A 21,416-nucleotide genomic window follows, 5' to 3' on the forward strand; every position below is an offset into this window, starting at 1 on the left:
ACAAAAGCTACAAAAATATTACCTGAAAGTATCATGTTACCATCATTTTGTTTATTATTGCATATCCTTCATATCTAATTCTCCAATTTGTATGAAACTGAATTTTGGAATTATTGATAGATATTCTATAAACAATGACATAATTCATAATTTCTCAAGTTATCAAGAATACATACTTCTTACACTAAGTCCCCAACTAATATCTAAGTGTGTATACTGTATTGGGAATCTATAAAGAGATAACAAAAGCATTTGTATTAATAATAAAATATTACTAGTAATGTTTCTAACTACTCTCTCTTACCACAGTGAGAATTAGGACACTGATTTATAATATCCATAAATCTGTAGTAACTAATTCTCACATTAGAATGAGAAATGTCAAATTTGCCTCACAAGTTGAAGCATTAATGAAAATGCTTCCTGGTAGGTACTTGTCGATGGGCCCACTGAATATTTTCAACTTTTGAAGGCAGAAGCACTGCCTTGTTTTTGTCCCAGGAAGACTTTTCAAACACAAGTGACTATCCAATACCTTGTACAGTAGAAAAGCAGCTCTCTCCAGAGCTGAGAACAGGCCCAGTCCTTGCTAATGAAGACAGGCTGAACAGACTTCTGTCCTACATAGAGACTTGGTTTCCCAATCCAAGAGACCAGGCTCTGAGTTGAGTACAGCATTTAGTTGGCTCACATCCCTTAATCTCCTTAAAAGAAGGGAGAACGGCAAGCCAACTGAGCTGCGAAATGCCTATTCCTTGGTTTTCTGTAAGTAATTAAGCCAACTGTGTCTGGCTCAGGGAATCTCTTGTTCTCTGGTACTGGAAAACTGTAGAGAGCTGATCCATTACCTTCACCACCAGGCTAGTCTCAGACCTTTTCCAATTTCTCATCAATATTCAAATTTGTCTTTTGGATAAGGGACTGGGAAGCTCTCAACGAAAGCAGTACTGAGAGGATGTAGATGATTATCATGGAGACCACATCAGAAGAGAGAATTTTAAATATTTTCCTACACAACTTAAAAAATAAGCTTCGCAGTTATTTCTGAGTCCAGGACTGGTTTGGATATGTCATCATAATTTTAATAGCTCTAGAATCTAAACGGGATGATAATTGTTTATCTTTCCTATATTTTATGATCTGTATTTTTATTTCCATCACATTAAAAGAATCAGACATCTTGATCTAAAAGTATTGCTATGAGACTGTTGATTTTTGATAATCTTTGAAAGTAGAAGCACATTGCTTTAAGACATTTTCAAGTAAGAGGAGAGAGGAAACATTCTAATTTTCATATATTTTGCTGTTTTTGTCCTCCCTGTCATTTCATTTTAAGCGACTGGCCATTCCATGTGAATAAGCCTCATCCTGTTGGAGAGCACATATGGACGAAGTTAGCTGGCATTTTCCTTATCAAAAAATAAACAAGTCTGAACGTGGGTGTTCTGTCAATCAGAACACTTAGCCATGTTACAGGCTGCAAGTGATGCACAAATCTATTACCCGGGCATAAAATGAATTACCAAAAAAAAATTAAATAGCTTTACAACTCTTAGCCCGATGCACTGCCCCAATATGCCAGAGATGAAATATGTATGTGGCTTCTTTCAGAGAAGAAATTGGAACCAAGAGCCAACTCTTTGTCGTAGTGCAAATTGCACCCAAGCTCTCTGGATTTTCGTGTCTCGTCTTGTCTTATTTAGATTGTAAACTTGGTAGTTGAGAGAGAATCCATCTCATCCTATCAGAAGGATGTATTCCTATGAATGCTTTTATAGCAAATAAATATTTATTATCAAGAAAAGAATTGGCATTTTTTTTTTAAAAAGAATGATCAGAGAATCTGAAATGCCTGAATTGGCCCACAGTGAAAGTGTGAAGATTCTGTCTCCCTTTCCTTACTACTTCCCGTCCAACAAAACGAGGGCACCCACTTTCCCTTCTCAGGCCAGAGTGTGAGGTTTCATTATACAATACCTGTGAAGTTAATTTAGCTCCTTGAAGACTGGTGTTATATAAACCGCACATATTAGTATCATTAGAGGGTTGAATTGTATAACATCCAAATGCTTCAGCCTAAATAACTGAAAAGGCTCTTCCTAGGTCCACTGCACTTTATTTCATAAAATATTGCTTTTCTCCCCTCTTCCCTATACGAGACACAGGACTGCTCTGCTCCTATGGCAATGATGACTGTGATCCCTGGAGAAGTCCACCAAAGGAAGGGCTCTCGGCACATTGCTCAACCTTGAGTTCTCTAAAATTCAGACAGATGTGGGGAAAATAAAAAAAAAAAGGAATGCCCTTTGGTTTTGCTGTCATTTGCCTGTTTGTTCTATAGTTCTTGAAAATTTTAGTGTTTTTTTTTCTCAGCTTTTCTCAGGACATAGACACAGTTCAAATGAATTAGGGCTGCTCTAAATGGTAATAATTTTCAAAAGACTCTAAAGAGATATTTACAGACATCCCAGGCCAGATTCCCCCAATCGCACATCTCACCAAGTTCCCTGAATACATAGAAGAGCGTGTGCTGCAAGTTGCGTCCATTGTTAGATAGAGAACATTACAGTGTCTTGTATATTTTGTCCACTATCTATAAGTTATATTACTATAATAAAAGCTGTTCTCTTTGTCAAAAAGTTGGACTTCACTAAGTCTGGGAGAAAAGAACTCAAGAAGGTATATTGACATATGGGTAGAGTCAGATTTGGTTGCTAGTTTTTAGACTGTACTTCCTGTAGTCAGAACAGGGCCCATTCATCCAGAGGACTCCAATCAAAGTGTGTTCCATATCAAACTGTGTAATAATATAATAGTTTTTCTTTAATAACCTGTCATGGAATCCTGGATCTTGTCTGGCTTTGCAACTCCTTAACATATTGATCCATGTATAGAGAATGGAAAAACATTCCTAACAAAATTAAAAATTTTAATTGAAATGTGAACATCAGGTTTTTTTCCAAATATGATTTAGTTTAATCAAAGCACATCACTGTCTGTCACTCATAAATCTCACCAGGGAAGAAATCACTTCTTTGCTATTCATTCAAGCAAAAGAATGAAGAAAATGTGCCCTTAAACATTCTTAATCTAATCCATAGTATATATTACATATAAAGACTAAACACCGTGTTTCTTTGAAGCCATGTAGTGAGATGAAACATTCCATTCAAATGCAACTCAGGTTAAACGTGGCCACATCTTATAGAATCAGAAAGTTGAGGCTCTTCCTTCTAGGTCGATTTTGCTAAATGGTCGTGTAGAGAGACTGCCTTCTAAATATCTATGTGCGTACCTGTCCAGCAAGATTGCTTGAAACCGCTGTCAGAGACACTGCGAAGTAGGCAGCAGCCGATGCAGAGACTAATAACCAGTCAGTGTTCAGAATAAGTGACTAATGTGCACAGGCCCAGGTGGGACATCTTTATCCCTGCCGTGCCAAGGCTCATCGAGCGTCAGTGAGGAAGAGGAAGTGGAAAGAGTGTAGGAGCTGGTGGATGAGGCTGGGGGATGCTGTCTTCTGGACATGATATGCACAATGCGCTCAGAAACTCAGAGCACATGTGGTTATCTGCCCGAGATCCACACATGTCAAGTCAGCCAAAACCAGGCATGAAAGACGGAGGCTCATGAGTCTCATCCTTAACTGGAATGAATGCTCTTGCAAGCCGAGACCTACTAAGGCAATGCTTCTCAACTTCCCTAATGCTGTGACCCTTTAATACAGTCCCTCATGCTGTGGTGACATGCAGCCATAAAATTATTTTTACTACTACTTCATTACTGTAATTTTGCTACAGATATGAGTCATAATGCAATTATGTGTGTCATCCGATGGTCTTGGATGACAAAGAGGTCATAACCCACAGGTTGAGAACCACTGTACTAAGGAGAGAGAATCGTTTTTCTGGACTGTGACCACTGGCTTGTTACCCATGCTCCAGTGAGTGTCCCTACACCCGTGTATATGTGGGTTGCTCTAAGTGGAAACATAGGTAAAAACTGGGGGTGGCAGAGGGGGAGGGATATGATCGCCTTTTGTGGCATATAGGTATGAAATTCTTAAAGAATAAATTTAAAATAAAATGCATTTATTCTGTTTTTATTTTTGTTTGTGGTTGTTTCTGTTTTTTGTTTATTGTGGGGGAGACAGCCTCTCACTACATAGCCCTGCCTGACCTGGAACTCTCTATGTAAAGCAGGCTGGACTCAAACTCACTGACGGTCTCACTCTGCCTTCTGAGTGCTGGGGTTAAAAGCCTGTGCCACCACGTCTGGCTAAAACAAAATAATTTCTTAAGAGGAGTTAAAGTTTCTTATTTCAAGCAAACAACTGTTTAGATAGGTCGTACTGTTGCATGACAAGATAGTGAAAACTCTTCATGATTAAAAGGTATATGTTATTATAATGTTAAGACTATAGATTTCAGAATTGAAGCATTATTATCTCTTGCATCTGAAGGATTGGATGCTTAACTTTTGAAGTGTCAGCAAAGAACAGACTGTTAGGACTGTTTCTCTTCATATTTCTAGAGAGATTAACTGCCTGTCACAAACTAGGCTTTCAGTTAATGACAACTAGGTTGACTGGCACTCTGAAGGTAGCCCTGCTGCTCTTCTGGCTTTCCTGTGGCTTGTGGCATCTCGCTGTAGTTCCGGTTGTTGCAGTGTTCACACTTGGACACCTTTCTCTACTTCTCAGGACTAATTGAAAGTTAATTGACGTTCTTTCTGTTTGTAAGATGTAAACTCAGAGTGACAGGCGTACTGATGCACACCTGTAATACATTAGCACTCAAGGGCCTGAGGGAAGACGATCTTCTGAAGTTTGAGGAAGGCCTGAACTGCAGAGTGAGACCTTACAAGTAAAAACAAGAACAAGTCAACAAACGGAACAGTGACAGAACAGATGAGAATCTGACAAACCTCGGCACTGGTTAAATCTGCCTAGCAATTTGCTTTTAGAAATGAAGTTTTATTAAACCACAGCTTTGGTCAATCATTTATACAAGATTTTTTTCATCTTATGTCATGAAGGGGAGCTTAGATAAAGATCTGTGGTATCTAAATGATGCAGTGTCCCTTAGAGTCAGTTCCTCGTCACTAAAGACACAGTAACTAATAACAGAGAGTGGCATATGTAATGAATAGATCTTTGTTTTCTAAATTTGAGGTTAAAAAAAAAGTGGAGATGAAACTTATTCTTAACTATTTCAGGCAAGTCCTGTATACCAATGGCCTGGGAAGACATGACTATCAGGGTTTTTTTATTTGTTTGTTTTGTTTTTATTTGATGTGTTTTAAAGCTTAGTTATATACGATTTAAGCAAAAGTGCTACCCCAGAAAACAAAACTAAACAAACAAACAAAAACTCTAAACGTTATCCGATGGTGTGAATCATGAAGAAGGAGGGCACAACTCTCAGGCATAAATACCTTGTGGTGATTGAACTCACAAAGCTCCTACTTTTCCCTCCCATGTGTGAGACTGCAATACTTTGTCCTTCTCTGGTTAGTTTATTTTGAACTTTGTGAAGTTTGTAGAAACTCTTGGACAGGAAAAGAAAGGGCAGCCGCTTTCTAGTCATTTAGGGAACATCAGGTCCCGGGGAAGGACGTTTCTGGTTTTGGAAGCAGAGCAGAGACTCTGGAGAATGGGGAAGCCCCTGACTGAAGAGAAACACCGAAGTGCAATGCCATCGTCGAGGGCTGTGCTTTCCATTATAACCGTGCTCTCCCAGGACGCGAGTTTGGCTATCACGCCGAAGTCGCTTTCAAATACACGATGACATTTAGCACGCGGTCAGTTCGAATCTACTCCCTCAGGCCATAGCTGACAATATGCACAGATATATAGGACAATTTAACAAAGCAGACTTTACATGAATGGCCAATTTCAAGTTGAGGCACCCAGATTCCCAATTTAAAAGCCTAAAACCAGGGGGTGGGGGTATGAGATGTGGAGGGGACATACAGTGTCATGAATCGAGTCCTCTGTGAGTGACAACGTTGTAACTACCCACCTACCCACAACAAGGCAGTAAGTTTCAGTTCCTAAAAGCAATGGATCTTTCTCATCACTCAGCTATCTGCTGGTTTTGTTTAGGAGTGATCTCTCATTAGTAGATACTGTTTATGGTGATTACGTTTTACAGGGGTTATTATTTTATTAAAGACGATTTAAAATTGTTGCATTGTTTGTTTATAAAAAATTAAAAGAAGTAAAATTCCTCGTTTAGAACGGTTCTTCACAGTGAAAATATATTCAATCCCACATTAAAAAAAAAAAAAAAAAAAAAAAAAAAAAGCTCCTTTTGTATTAAGCAATGTCGCCCTGCCACCTAGTGGCTATAATTGGGAACACAGTCTCGACGACTTCAAAAACCATTCCCAAATAGGTTTCTCCTGTTAAATTCTAAACAATCCTTTTGCAAAACATAAAGCACTAATTTTTAAATGCAGTAATAACATAAGCTACTTATGACTAACTGCTGTGATATTAAAATCAGGAGATTGCCAGACAGCTACTGTCACACTAAAATGAGTTATCCCGTTGCTTTAACACCAATCTAACTTTTTATAGATCTATAGTTAAATAATGCTGCCTTTTATTATTTTACAAAGTATTTATGTACGATAACATTTACAAATTGCTAAACAGTTACTTTAAAATAAAATTATTCTGTCACTTTTTCTTTTCTTTCGTCTTTCCATGCTAGCTAATCCCTTGCCTTGTTCAGTTTTCTTTCTGTGGAGCACAGGATAGATCTGGAGGCTGGGCTAGGTGGGTGCTGTCCCACTGTGAGAGCACAGGATAGATCTGGAGGCTAGGCTAGGTGGGTGCTGTCCCACTGTGAGGGCACAGGATAGATCTGGAGGCTAGGCTAGGTGGGTGCTGTCCCACTGTGGAGCACAGGATAGATCTGGAGGCTGGGCTAGGTGGGTGCTGTCCCACTGTAAGACGGCACTAGCCTCAGACACCACACATCCCTCACACACCCCGCACCTCTCCTCCTCCCTCCTGTATGATCACTTCTAATTATTCTAATTATAATATCCAAATTTTTACTTTGAATTTGTGAGGTCCATTCCTGGGAAAGAGGCATTTTTGGAAGGTACTAACTTAAAAGACATGACAGCTGCACTTTACTGCAGAAAACCTTAAAACTTTGCCATTTTATTGTTTTTTCTTGTTAACTGGTTATTCTTTCCTCATAATGCTTATATAATACTATGCAATGAATGGCAGGTTACAACTAAAAATTTGAGATTATGCATAGCATACAAAATTAGAAAAACACTTCTATATCAATTTTCAAGGTAAATGAATGTGCTAATTCCTTGTGTGGGTTTCTCTTTTTCTTTTTTCATCTTTCTGTTATTTTTATCCTTATTCACAATGTAGTAGACTAGGTCCAGGCAATGGCTTTATCACTGAGGTAATCCCTAAACCCTCAAACTCAGCAAATATATAAAAAAAATTGTGAACAATACCATCTACTTTTAATAAACTATGCTAATGATAATTCCCACATATATTTCAGCTTTCCTGTGACCATGTCTGAACTCATGGATCTTCTGAAGAACAAATTGAGAGAGACAGCAAAAGAACTGTGGTATCAAAACAGAAACTAGACAAATTCCAATCTGCTGAAGACCATTTATGTCTTCCTACATCTGCAGATATTCCTAAAATCTAATCCCATTTATATTTCCTACACACATATGCACAACATTTTACATGGATTTGTGCTGCACAAAATCATATGCTGGAATTATTAGAAGTTGAGAAACTCACTACACGCTGGGTGGTAGAAAACAACCCAGCTGACTGATCATCAAATGTTGCCGAAGCGCCCCTCAGCACCTACCACACACCCTCCTCAGTGAAAAGGCTTACATTTTCCAAGCCCAACAGGACGAGAAGCGGGATAGTGGTCATTCCGCCTTGAATCCACTCCTCCAGAGACACGGTACCATCGCGGTCATAGTCAATTTCCTCCATCATTTCATGGAGGATCTGGAAAAAGGAGATAGAAAAATATTCAAAGAACTGATTTTTAAAATTCTTATACTTCAACAGACAATTGCCTCCAATTGGTTATATCATTTTGTGACTGGAAATTGAGTGAGAGTAGAGAAAATATGTCTGTAAGTAAATCTATTAATCCTTTTATTGGGAAGAGAGTTGAATTGACTATGATTTCTAGAACCAGACTTTCCTCGATGATCACTGTTTAGGAACAGTGTTCATCTTTTAAACTTTTTTTTCAAAGGAACAGCAGCACAGTGAAAATTAAAAGGTACTTTTAATTTAAGGATGAAAGTAGAGTCTCTGATTACTTCCTTGAGATCACTTTTTAAGTTCATATATATGCCAGAAAGTGTCTGGACAAATTAACATCATGGCAAAGAGCTCGAATAATTCTTTGCTAAGTAGTAATGGGTGAGGGAATTAAGTTGTTCTTAATTGCCTATAACAATTTAACAGAGCTCAAACTTAACGACTTGATCATATTTGATGAGAGTTCTTTGAAGACACCTTGTAACTAATGTCCAACAGTGTGTGACTGGAGTACAGTGGCCTCTTTACAGTGTGGTGATAATGCGGATACTTATTTCAAAGGTATTTCAAAACTGCAGAGATATAATGAGATGATGTGTTATACATTAAAGAGCCCTGGTGTACACAGGAAGTTTGATGTGGTTTTTGAGTGATTATTAATACAAATTATGTACAAGTTCCAATTATGCTTTCTTTGGTCTGCTGTGAAGAAGTTCCCACATCAGTCAACAGGCTTTAAACCTAGGAAAGTTAGGAAGGTAAATAAGGTAGAAACATGAAGAAATAAAAAATATATTGCCTTTATCTAATATGGGCATTTTAATCAGTTTGGAAAAATACATCCAAGCATCTTGAGAAGAAAGATGTAAAAGGATGCTATAATGTGATCCTTGTTTGGAAGTCTAAGGAGTACGTACGTCCTTAGCATTCTGCTTGGTTGCTTGGTGTCTCCTGTCAGATTGCTTTTCACCTTCACAACACAAGGATCAACACAAGGATGGAGAAGAATACTTTGGGGAGCAGGACCACACCCCCATAATTATTTCATATCTTCAAAATAAAAGGCAAAAGATTTAGAACTTGATAAAATGGCATAAGATCTGGTTAAAACGTTGTGCTTCATGGAGGTACGTCAAGGGCTGAGTAGAGATGAGCTAGTAAGAGAACCAAGCTTGTGTCACACCTGAGAGGGCAGCACTCAGGGGCTGGGGGCAGGAAGACGGAGTTTGAGGCAACACTAGAGTAAATTGGGAGATCCTGTGCTGTGGTCTGCAGGATTACGCAGTGAGATTTCAGTTGACAGATTAGGTCAGCCCACCAGAACGACTGGATTATGATCGAGGCGGGCCCAGACACAGATGCTGGGGCTACCACCTTTTAAAAAGCAGTTGTTCTTGCCGCGAAATTCTTGTGAAGCCATTGCACTTGCTTTCTCTAAGTGGGACTTGTCCCAAAAGATTCAGCAGTGTATTAAACTATTGGGCACCATTTTTCCCATGTGCACACAATGTTTCCATGTATAGTGGGTAACTTCTCCCCACACTGTGGAACCCAGGTGAGAAAGTCACACAGTCAAAAACCTTTGTTCCCACAGTCAAATCTCTGCTCCATTCCCTGAGATAAACTTAGACGTCAGCTCCCTGCAGTTATCTTTATTGCCAGGACATTTGGCCACGAGAGGACTCTTCCAAACAGATCACATTTGGGACCTTCCAAGATAGGGATACAGCACTTCTAAGATTGTTGATTCATAGTCCTTCCTGATAAGGCTACTGGGTGTCCCAAATTCACTCGCAGCCTGTTTGGGAAAATGCAACCTCAGTTAACCCCTGCTCTGACTCTAAAAGGCTATTAACACTCTGCGCCTACACTCACCCTGGCTTATTGATACAGTATTCTAATCTGTTTCTTAACCCTGAGAGATAACAGGAATAAGCCATTGATCATTTAGCCAGCTCCGGAGAAGGTAATCCTTTTCACATGGGCTGCTTTGGAACAAATACAGCCATTCGACACTATCAACCTGAAATCATCAGGCCGTGGATATTGTACTACGTGATCATAAGTTCCCCTTGTTCTAACCACTTAGGGTAATGGATGTAATTCGTCCATCTGAGAGTCCCTTTAGCTTGTTTTCTTGGCAAAAAGGTTAACGTGGACCAGGTTAGAGAGCCTTCTTCCCCAGTTTATGCCAGTCGCCGTGGCTACCCTGATGTGATCCCAGGCGCCACAGCTCTGGCGGTGTGTCCCTCTCTTCGTCTGCATTTATCAATCATAAACCTCTAGTCTAATTTATCACACTTAGGAATGTAGTATACGAATTCCCCTCCTCTTCTCTTCTTAGAATTTAAAGCTCCCTAAATCAACTTTCTGCCTCTTAGTGTTGCCTAGTAGTTTTAAAAGCCACGCCTCCCTGGAGCCATAAAGAAAATTGACAGCAGCTCTTATCTATTTTATTACCCTGAGAAATTCAAGCCTTGTAACCTCACTATTACCAGAGAATTGCTGATTGTGTGTGTATATAAACTGGAAACTTTGCAGAACGACAGAACAATAAAGGAACTGAATCAGAGAAGCATGGAGTGAGAGATTCCTTCACCCTCAGACATCCTGAGCCTTTCCCTGGTTTCCTCTCTGAACCCTGGGAGGGGATTGGGGCTGACTCCCCAAAAGCTCTACTTAATCCTGTCAAAGCAATGAACAAGGAAAGAACAAAGCACGGTGAGAGCTGTCTCACAAACCCTGGGCCTGCTTGTGTGTGTGTGTGTGTGTGTGTGTGTTTTGGTCTTGGTGTTTTTTTTTTTTTTTTTGCTGTGTAATGCAGGGTCTCTGTAATTAGCTCAAGTTGGCCAAATGAGTCACCTTCTTCACTACCAGAGTGATGGGACTGAAACGATTAACCACTATACTCAGCCTCATACTTTAATAATGTATGCATAGTAAACCCAGTGTTAGGACCTGGATTCATTTAACAAAGGTTCTATCCAAGGACAAGATGGTCTTCCTATTGGTTTCTACCAACCTCTGGTTCGCTTTTCTCTGTTTGTGCAGAAATACAAAGCGTCTATAAATGTCAAAAGGAAAAGAGCTGCTGTTGAGGATGTAGGCAGGATAAGGTGGTGAGCTCTAGCCGCAAACACTTGGTCAAAGTAAGGTTGTTTCCCTAACGCTCCACTATTGGAGCTGTCCCTGCGGGAGCCTAGCATATCAGGATTACTGAGCATAAACATTGCTGTGGTTGTTCTTTGCAATCTGTAGTTGGTATCAGTCATATACATCTGTTCAGCCACCAGCTGTTTTGTTGCCTCCTTTGAAACACCCATATCTCAGCCTGGTGGCAGTGGTGGTGCACACCTTTAATCCCAGCAATTGTGAGGCAGAGGCAGGAGGATCTCTGTGAGTTCAAGGCCAACCTGCTCTACAAGAGCTAGTTACAAGACAGCTAGGGCTACAAAGAGAAACCCTGTCTCAAAAATAAAACAAAACAACACCAAAAACCAACAACAACAACAAAACACCTACATCTCACTTTTGTGCAGAATAGGCACCAAAACCTGTGTTGTCTTGGAGGTTGGTATTGATAGGAAACAGATTCCACCCCTCCGCTGACCCCCCCTACTTGCTCCCGTGAGAATAAGCACACTTCACTGATGATGAACATTTGTCATTTACAGAAAGTTAAACAGGTAGGAAAATGCTAGTTTAGTTTTTTATTTTTTTTCTGATCAAATGGAACAACAGAACTTCTAATGAACCTTGTGATTCCAGTGGACTATTAAGATAAATTCTTCAATAAATTAAATGCACAGTTTACCCATTTCTTGAATTTCATAGACAAACTCAATTGAGAGCCACAGTGTTACTTGCAATGAACACAGGAAACAAATTTCCACCACTAAGCAAATGGCACTGAAATACAGTTGCATGCAAACAGGAGGAGTCTCAATCGTGGTAAGAATGGTTCCCTGTTTTGCACAGGACTGAGGTCTGCCCCGTCTTTGGTTAAGACAGATGGGAAGGCAGTGCGAGCTTTGGCCTCTGTCTTATCTTTATCTTGGCAGTAGCTGTATAAGTGTGAGCGCTGATTAACATATGAGCGTCTCTGATTCATATGCTGTGCAGGTCTTTTAAATAAAACTGAATCGTTTTCTTCATGGACACTTCATAAACTTACCGGGCTGCAACAATAAAACAGACGACTGTCTCCCATCTATTTCCCCACCCAAAATATATGTCTAAAGTTAAATGGCCTAAAGGACAATTTCAATACCTTTTATGATGCTGTGGTTTTGTATAAATCAATACCTAATAAGGCATCTTTAGGTTCTTAGAAACATTTTTTAACATGATTTCTTCAAACAAGTTGGTAGAAACTTCCTGACTGTGTTGTTAACTCACTGTAGATTTTGAGGAAGCAATTTCAACACATGTGGGTCTCCGTTCCCCCACCTAAGGAATAACTAAAACAGCGCTTCCAATAGTTACAGGCGCTAAATCCCATGTGCACCTGGGATCCAAACGCATCGGCCTCTTGTGTAGCACGGACCTTGGCAGTGCGCATCAGCAGCATCCACTAAGCCCATGTGTGTAACCTCACTATCCCAACGTAATAACTGTGAGGAAAAAAAGCCAAGGTCACTGCCTGCAGCTTCAGAACATCACGTGCAACCGATCATTCCATTCAGAATCAGCCTCTGGTTAGACATAATAATTGAAACACAAAAGTTTATAAACAAATGTTATTACTATATTCAGACCTCAGAAACACTGAAAATGAAAGAGACCGTGCGCAAATTAGTCAACACGTCAGTCATGCATATGCCTACCGGGTTAAGTTCAGTGACATCCCATTCCAGGTACTCCGCCACGTGCATCATCTGGCTGATGATGTTTTCCAATTCCTAGGTGCGAGAGGGAACGGAGCACATGAGGGAATGGGGGAGACAGAAAGGAACTGGTTAATCCTGGATGTAGAACATTTTTTTTCAGTCAGTACAAAAGTTGAAATGGTTAAATGACCAATTTTTCAAAAATCATATACACATATGTAGAAGTTATTTAGGTATCTTTTAACAACATAGGAAACAATAGCTAAGTCTAAATTGTATTAATTATTGTAGATTCTTATAACGTGTACAGAAAAGGGAACCTAAAAATCCATCCTTGGTGGTTGAAGCCTTCACCAGGAGAGGGCGCCACAATACCAAACAGGGCTTTCATCTAGCCAAGCTTTCCTGAAAGTTGGAACATGTATGTTTTCTCAGGGTGTTTTAAGACACCGGAAGTCCTGAGGGCTGGAAGGTGGGCAGACAACTGAGGGGTTTATTTTTATTTTCATGCACTGAGAGCATATATTGACTGTGATGGCCTCTTAGGATACTTCACACGTGTGTTTTGAGGTCAAGGTTTGGAGGTTAAACATATGCAGGGTTTATTTGCTGAGAAGATCAAATTATAGTTTAAAATTTCATATTCTGTCTTATTCTCAGCTCTTTGAAGAACTGCTAGTGAATGCAGATGACTTGTCTAAACGAGTTTAAATTATTTTTAAATGTCTATACCTAAAGTTTGTTTTTTCAGCTATCTTCAGATAAACAATTACATATTTTGTAAGATAATTATTTATAATACAGAAATTATATTATTTAGAAAGTTGCATTTGTTTTAATTTGAAATATAAAATTTTATAAAGATGAAACTTGAAATATAAAATCAAAGATTTTTCTGCTGAAATCCCATCACATCTATCACATTTGGTCACAGTTCATGAGATAAAAACAGTAATATGGAAAGAGGAGGTTATCTCATGGGGACCAAAGAGATCCTCTGAGAAATGACTGAGAGCAGCACTACTCCAAGAGAAAATATAACTAACAAATATGTCATATGAGAAATGTTTTCACAGAAAATACAATATAAGTAAATTGATATAGAGATCGATACCATCCAACGCCTGCTAACAATTCAGTGGGAATTACTAATTTCTCACCCATTCCACCTTTGTTCAAGGCTGTGGATGAGTTAAGGCTTCCAGATCAATGAACAGAACCTGTGGTTCACAGACTAGGTCACCGGCATGTAAGTTAGAGAAATAATTCGTTCTCTCTTAGATAGTCTCCTAACAAGGGAAATGGACATCCTCACCTAACCACATTCATCATTACTACAATGGTCTATAAGGATAACATGTGCTGTCATAGAAAATACATTCATTACATCGTCAGAGTGTTGAAAATAATCAATAAACATTAATAACATATAAGACATGGTCAACGTTCAATTCAACAATGTTCTTTCTTTTCTGTTTCTAAAAGGTGAGCTGTTATTTCTTTAATATATCAATGTAAAATTATGAAAGCAAAATTTTAAGCAGTTATTAAAGGAAATAGTATACTGAGTAAAAAAACAGCCCTGGGGATTATAGTGTGATCTTTAATTTAAAAAAAAAAGAATAAAAATTAAGAACTAATCATGAACAAATCCATTGATTCTCAAGGCAGTGTTTGATATTGGGCATCTAGTTAAAAGTGTTTGCAGCAATCGCTACATATGTTCCCTTAAAATGGCCAAAATCCAGGGGAAAAAAGCACTTGACTGAATTTTCGAATCTGCTGCCAACCCATGGCTAAAAGCCTAGTTAAGACATATCATTTCAATTTAATTAAAAAGAAACATTGCATAAAACAACTCTGCATTAGATGTATTAGAATATAATTTGCATCATTGCAGACACGAATGATACAATAAATATTTTAAAACATCTACAAGAAATCTAAATGCCTTTCTGTGAAGTGGCACCAGAAGAGATGAGCAAGCTCATTCTGTGTGTCAGTTTTTCTGTGTGTAGATTAATACACAGAAGAACAGGGGAAGTCTGGGCTTTAAACCTGAGATGTCCCTGAATCACAACATCAATTCATGATGGAGCTCCTTCCCTCTGGAGAAACAAGGATGCAATTGTTCTGCTTAGTGCTATAGAAAGACGAGTCTGACATCACCAATATCCTTGTAAAAGTCTATGTGGCAAGGTGGTTCAGCAGGTTAAGGCTTCTGTCACCCAGACTGACCACCTCCACTGGTGGAAGAAAGAGCTAAAGCCTGCAAGCTGTCCTTTGAACTTTACGCCCTCACGGTAGCATCATAAACATAAACACAAGCAACCTCAATAAACACCTAGGTCTATCTGAGCCACAGCAAGGTCTGTCAGATGCACAAAGAAGCTTTTGATGACCCATGCCATCAGCGTATGTGCATGTCCCTCGCAAAGTCAGAGCTGAATGTGTAATTCCGTGCTTCCCTGGGTTCAGGCTTCAGCACCACCACAAGAACAGAGTCTGATGCTCCCACACACATGGAATTGTCTAAACTGACTCCAGCATTAATTCTTTTATTACTGCTTGCAGTTTTCCCGGAGACACAAACTATATTATCAGCAAATGTAGAACAGAATTGAGTGCTATTACGGATGTGCACGCTGGGTGTCTCGTTTCTACTTCTCTGAGCACTGTCACTGATTCCCATATATATTATAAATGAAATCAACATTTCATTACACTTATCAGGTTATCATTCATACAGACTCTTTCCCCTTCATTATTTTGTCTGGCTTAAGCTATAGCATGAAACCTTCACACAGAATTAGATGAGGCCTTGTCAAAGAGATTTCTCACACCAAGCTCTAAGCTAGCGTCACTGCATTTGAGTAAGATTACTTTAAGGGAAGTTATAAATCAGTTTCACAATTTATTTAAATTCTATATGCTTACTCAATACTTGTTTTCCTTAATGGTGAATCTTACAGATCGTTTTTCTCCTTTTCTAGGTCACAGTTTCAGCTCTGGCCTGTTTTGTTCATAAGGCTGGAATTCTCTTTGTTTACTAAGATTAATGCAAAACTAATGTCATATGTTTTCAAAGCCATTGAATGGAATGCCCACAATCCTGTCTGCTCAGGTGACAAAATTGCCCTGTGAGCAGTTCTACGGTGTGTACCTTCTCTGGTGAAAGCTATGAATTTACTTATTTCTAAACAAAACCAAAAGCTATTTGGCAATTTTCAGAGAAGTTTCAAAAGAAATTACCGAGCTGTCGAGGAAGCCATTTCCATCTGTGTCATACAGACGAAACATGACTAGAATAAAAAACATGAAGAAAAAAGAAATATTAGCGATGAGAAAGGTCATGTTGGTTCAAGGTACATTTCTCAAAATTAAGTTTCTGTTTAACCCAAATCCTTCAGTTTCCCTGCTCAACGGCTTTATTTTTCAGTTTTTTGTTTCTTTGATTTTGCTAAACAAAAATAAATTCATTGGTAAATTAAAATACTGGATCTCAGATATTAAGTTTACAAAATTTTGTTCATATCTGGAGAAAATATTATAGTGAATAAATAGATTATTTCCTTAAGTATGAGTTTTTGAGCCTTAGTTGTGAATTCAGACATGAGGAGAATTTGAAATATTCAGCATCTGGTTACTGAAGGGCAGTGTTGAGAAGGAAAAACAACTAATTTAGAATTGATTTAGAATTTCATAAAATCAGTTAAAATTTAGAATCCATGGAACAATTTCCTCATGCCTAACATTTGAATTGGCTGCCATTGATTGGGCTCACATTTGCTGTGACAGTCAACAGAAATGGGACTCATAGGTGCATCCCAGAAGCTAGAGCCCACCATGTGAATCCAAGCCACGATTATGATTTACCACAAAGCATGTGAGAAAGGAAACAGACAGAAGTTTATAATAAGAGATTCTTTCTGGTGGGGGATCTCAGTGCCTAAACACACAGCATTAGCATGACCATTTTGGTATCTTGGGATGGCTATACAGGCAGGCTTCACTGGTACCTCATTTTTAAACTAATCAAGTACAGATATTCAGAACACAGACTCTCCTGGTGAGCTATGAAAAGCAGAACTGGAGTCTAAGGCCTGAGGTCTCCCTTGTATAAATCACAGACTCCAAGGAGGCCATGGAAGAGGATGCAGGTGTCATCTTGAGGTAAACACACGGGGGAAGGACACAGCTGTAGAAACAGAGGAGTGGAAATGAGGGTTTATGTTGAGGTTCATAATTTCCTGAAGGATCTGATATCTGAGTTCTGCATGTTTACAGCAACATTGGTAACTTGGAGTGTGTGTATCACTGTAATTATTCTTGACATTATTGGTTACAGAATGCCGCCAAGACATAATGCACAGAAGATGCAGAATTACTCTGTACATCACTATATGTTTTCAAATACCATCAAATTATAAATATGTATTCTTTTATAATAGGAAAACAAGCTTTAATGTATAAAGCTGGAAGAAATGTGTGTGTACTGAACTGAGGTTGGCTAAATTTTATATTAATTAACTGTGTTAAATATTGATCTACCTCAAATATCCAACAACTGTGAATAAAATAGTAAAATTTAAAGGAAAAAAGGCCTTCCACAAGATAGATACACTGAGCATCTAAGATTTTCTAGTATAGTAGAAAATACTAAAAATATTTTCATATGTGAAAAGAAGTCACAGACTACCCAGAGAAGAGTCACACACATGGGTGAGGCAAGCTAAGTCCAGCTCTACTTTAGCAGTAGGGACACCTCAGCTTTGCTTAAAATGTCTGTGAAACCAACTCAAATGGTTCAAACTTGTTGCTGTTTTCTGACCAGTGGCAGATGAGCCAAAAAGACCCAATAAGAAAAATTTCACTCTAAGAATAAGAATAGGAGCATTGAAAACTCCTCCTCAGTGTAAGTAGAATCTGTATGAAATTTAAAAAAAAAAAAATCAGAAAAACAAGAGAAAACGTCTCTCAAAATGCATCGCAGATGTGGAATGAATGAAAAAAGGAAAGGTGAAAAAAGGAACTAAATTCAATCAAGAATTGCAAAGGCTGCCTTCGAAGTGCAACATTCAAATAATGGTTGCTGAGAGAGTGGCAGGCATCATCCAGGAAGGGGAGGGGTTGTCAATGAAAAGGTAAAGAAAATCAAACGTGTTAAAACAAACTTAACCATTGAGAATTTGAAAAGTGACATTACAGGGAGCGAGAAAATTCATCAGCTAAGGGTGATGCAGACGTTAGCTCCATGGAAAGCAGGACTTATTCAGCCTATGAAGTCTTTTGAAGATTTTCCCTTTCAAAATCATCTTTCTAAAGAATAATGGTGAAAGAACTCTTGAACCTTAAATATTAGTAATACCCTTGCTTGTTAATATTTTAAAGTGAAGATAGACCAGTATAGAGTGACAGATGTTTCCGTGCCAGAATAAAATAAGCCCAGTATTCGGATTATTCTGTCACTTTGATATATTTGAAGGGTGGGGACTTGCTACGAATCTCTGCGCTAACTTGGCCCACTTGTTTCTCTTCTTACAACCATGACATTTTACTTTACGTGCCCACACTTGAATTTAGATAGAAGGTCAGAGCAGAGTCACGTTATGTAAGATGAGAAAATTTCTATTGTTCTAAAACTTTTCCAATTTCAAAAATTTTGAAAATGTCTGTCTTTGCTTTTCGTTGAATGTCTTACAACACAAACTATGTCTTTGTACCTTCCATGATATGCTACTGATATGAAATATATACTGCTCAATTTCTTAGACATAAAGTATGTATTTTAAGGGTATTTAATTTGGAATTTCTTCATTATACAATTTTCAGTTACCCACTTTCCAATACCCAGTATTAAAGTTTTAAGGCAGAAGTTAAAAAAAAAAAATGACTGCCTAGAAAAATTTGAAATCCAATATAATGGGAAAATACTCTCTCCATATTTCCTGTAATAAAAACAATAGAAGTGTAATTAATGGCTTTTCCAAATAAAAATGGATCTTACAGTGACTGAAAAGTCATGAGACTTACTCGACTCTGGACTGGCGGCTGTAGTCACTTCTATTTGTAAGTTAGGGGAAAATTTGGCCAAATGATGGCCATCAGGACCTTTTAGTAATCCATTTCAGAATTTTTCAGGTTACTATTACACACAGCTGCACCATGGCAATTCTTAATGACAGCCATCCATTCCCTAAATGTCTTCCTGTTGATTTATCTTGGTATTCGCTTGTCACTGATAAGGCATAAGGACCAGCAGAATTTGCCCTATTAGGAGACAGCAGGAGGGTTTATAATGTGAAAGGGACCTCAAGAGGCAGAGGGCTGGGTCAGAAACACTGTGACATAGGACAGTGAATGTGGAGAACAAGGTGGCAATATCTGTGCAAAGTGCCATGTGTGTCCTTTAATGGATCAGCTGACCCATTTGGTCAACAAAATGATGATAGCTACCAGGAGAGCAAAACAGGGATTATCTTGCAACCCTAACATACACATTGTGTTGCACACACTCGAAGTGAGTAGGCAGACAAACAGACACATGGACTGGGATAAGGAAAGGCAGGTGAAGAAATGGTTAATTTCAGCATTTGCGCTTGCTTCTTTTTAATGGGGTAGTCTTTATGCTAACTCTTGCACAAAGGCCTGGCACAAAAGACTGATATGGAGGACAAGGTGAGATGCAGTAAATAGAATTGTCACTTTGGTAGAAGACACATTCCTTTCATGAATTTTGAAAAATAAATGTGGTTGCTCTACCCAAAGCAAACAGGAAAAAAAGTTGTAAATACCAAGGTCAAGGAAACAATCCTACAGGGAAATTGGTGGTGGTGAGGTGCTACTGTAGAGGATAAATCGCATCTTATTTTCCTCTCCTAAGTGGCCATCCTGGGCTAAAAGCAGCAGCGTCTCATGCTTGTTTCCTATAATCACCTAATTGTCAGGTTTTACATCCTGGAGTACACAGTAAACTGTGTCTACAGGGCCTGCAAGTGATTCTTTGGGGTAATTGTGTGGAAACATCTGACCTAAACCCAGGTGTCTACATTCCATTTCGGTGAGCTACCTCAGAGGAAGATGCAAATTCAGTTCTCTCCCTCACAAGTAAGTATTTTTGTTTCTTTGTCACATCCACTTCCTGGCCTTCTTAACTCCCTTTTCTACTTTTGAGTTCTGGTTCATGCTATGTTTAATACGCATCACTCTTTTGGATTAACTATGTAGTTCGTTAGACACTATGATGAAAATCTTATTGTAAATAATTCTAGGAACCAAAACGGTAGGAGGATATTAGGAATTTGTAAATGTGCAAATGAGGACAGGTTACAACCCATAAGATGCTAAGGAACTGGATGAAGGGTAGGTTCGATTCACTGACATGGGAAAATATCAGGCATTTAAAAGGAAAAAGTAAAAGCACAAAATTCCTGACTGTGTCGATACATATTCACAGTGATTGCCCCAAAGTCAGGAAGTCAGAAAGCAAGCGTGTTCTTTGATTAGTCTGAAAAAAAAAAAAAAAAAAAAGTAACAGCACCAGGGAACAGGGGGTTAGTTTGCAGCAAAGTCTGAAGACATCATTAGAAAATGAGGGAAACGATGCTGAGTCAGGTGTAGTCTCAAAAAAGAGCTAGAAAACTCAAAGAAGACGAGTGGACCACAGAACCATTTTAGTTGATTCATCAGATTTTCAGAATGTGTGGATGTTCTGCCTGTGATTGTGAGCAAAGGACATTTGGAATTAAGAACTGAACCAAGAAGCATGATTCTTGTGGATCCAAAAGAAAAACAATGTTCTTCTAGTTGGCTTACAGATAATACAAGGGCAGTGCCAAAGTCCTTTATGGGGGAGATGGATGGTGCCTTCATTAATTTTCAGATCTGGAAAAAATATTTTTCTTCATCGTCATCCCACACATGGCAATGAAAACACCTGAGCAAACTTTCCTGTTGGCTGTCACTTCAATAGACATTCACTGTTTACTTTGGAATGAAAGAGATTTCTACATGTTCTTAGGAATACAAAATAAATCTTGAAATGCAAGTATTCAATGTTTATGAATAATAAATACACATTTAAAGAATACTATTCATATGGTTTATTCATATCCTAAGCTGGTGTGACTCCTAAGTAAACATAATAAATGATTTACTTGTGAGAAATATCAAAAAGTTACCATTAAATTTAATTAAACTGCTTTGTAACTATAATATTAATACATTACAGTATTTTAAAATTATTAAGAAATACTGGTTTGGTTTTACTATCTTCACTATCATTTCTGTACTAAAATTTTAATGATCTCTAATATAATCCAGTTAACCTGAGTGTAGATCAGCTTCTCTAGTTGTGGTGAGCTCTGAAGAGAGACCAGGTTATACCTGATCCATTAGAAGTCAGTGTTTGAAGAGTATGCACTTTCATTGCACTGTGTACATTTCGCCACCAGAGAGAGCTCAGTCACTGCCTTTATTAAAGTGTGTTCACTGGGTGCTTAGAAAGGAAGTGCCTACCTCTC

The 21,416-nt window shown here is 38.5% G+C and overlaps 1 protein-coding gene across 6 annotated transcripts in view; it reads right to left on the minus strand.

Annotated features, from left to right (window-relative positions):
* Dgkb (diacylglycerol kinase beta) overlaps window positions 1–21,416 on the minus strand; it is a 514,351-nt gene that overhangs the window by 399,560 nt on the left and 93,375 nt on the right. For all 6 annotated transcript variants that reach the window (XM_038336848.1, XM_038336843.1, XM_038336846.1 and 3 more), the window contains 3 exons: window positions 16,147–16,196; window positions 12,892–12,966; window positions 7,901–8,020 (listed from right to left, as the gene is read on the minus strand). In XM_038336848.1, the coding sequence (XP_038192776.1) occupies window positions 7,901–8,020; window positions 12,892–12,966; window positions 16,147–16,196 (245 nt within the window). The remainder of the gene's footprint in view (window positions 1–7,900; window positions 8,021–12,891; window positions 12,967–16,146; window positions 16,197–21,416) is intronic.

The sequence above is a fragment of the Arvicola amphibius genome, chromosome 7 (assembly GCF_903992535.2).
Source record: "Arvicola amphibius chromosome 7, mArvAmp1.2, whole genome shotgun sequence".
Taxonomy (NCBI): domain Eukaryota; kingdom Metazoa; phylum Chordata; class Mammalia; order Rodentia; family Cricetidae; genus Arvicola; species Arvicola amphibius.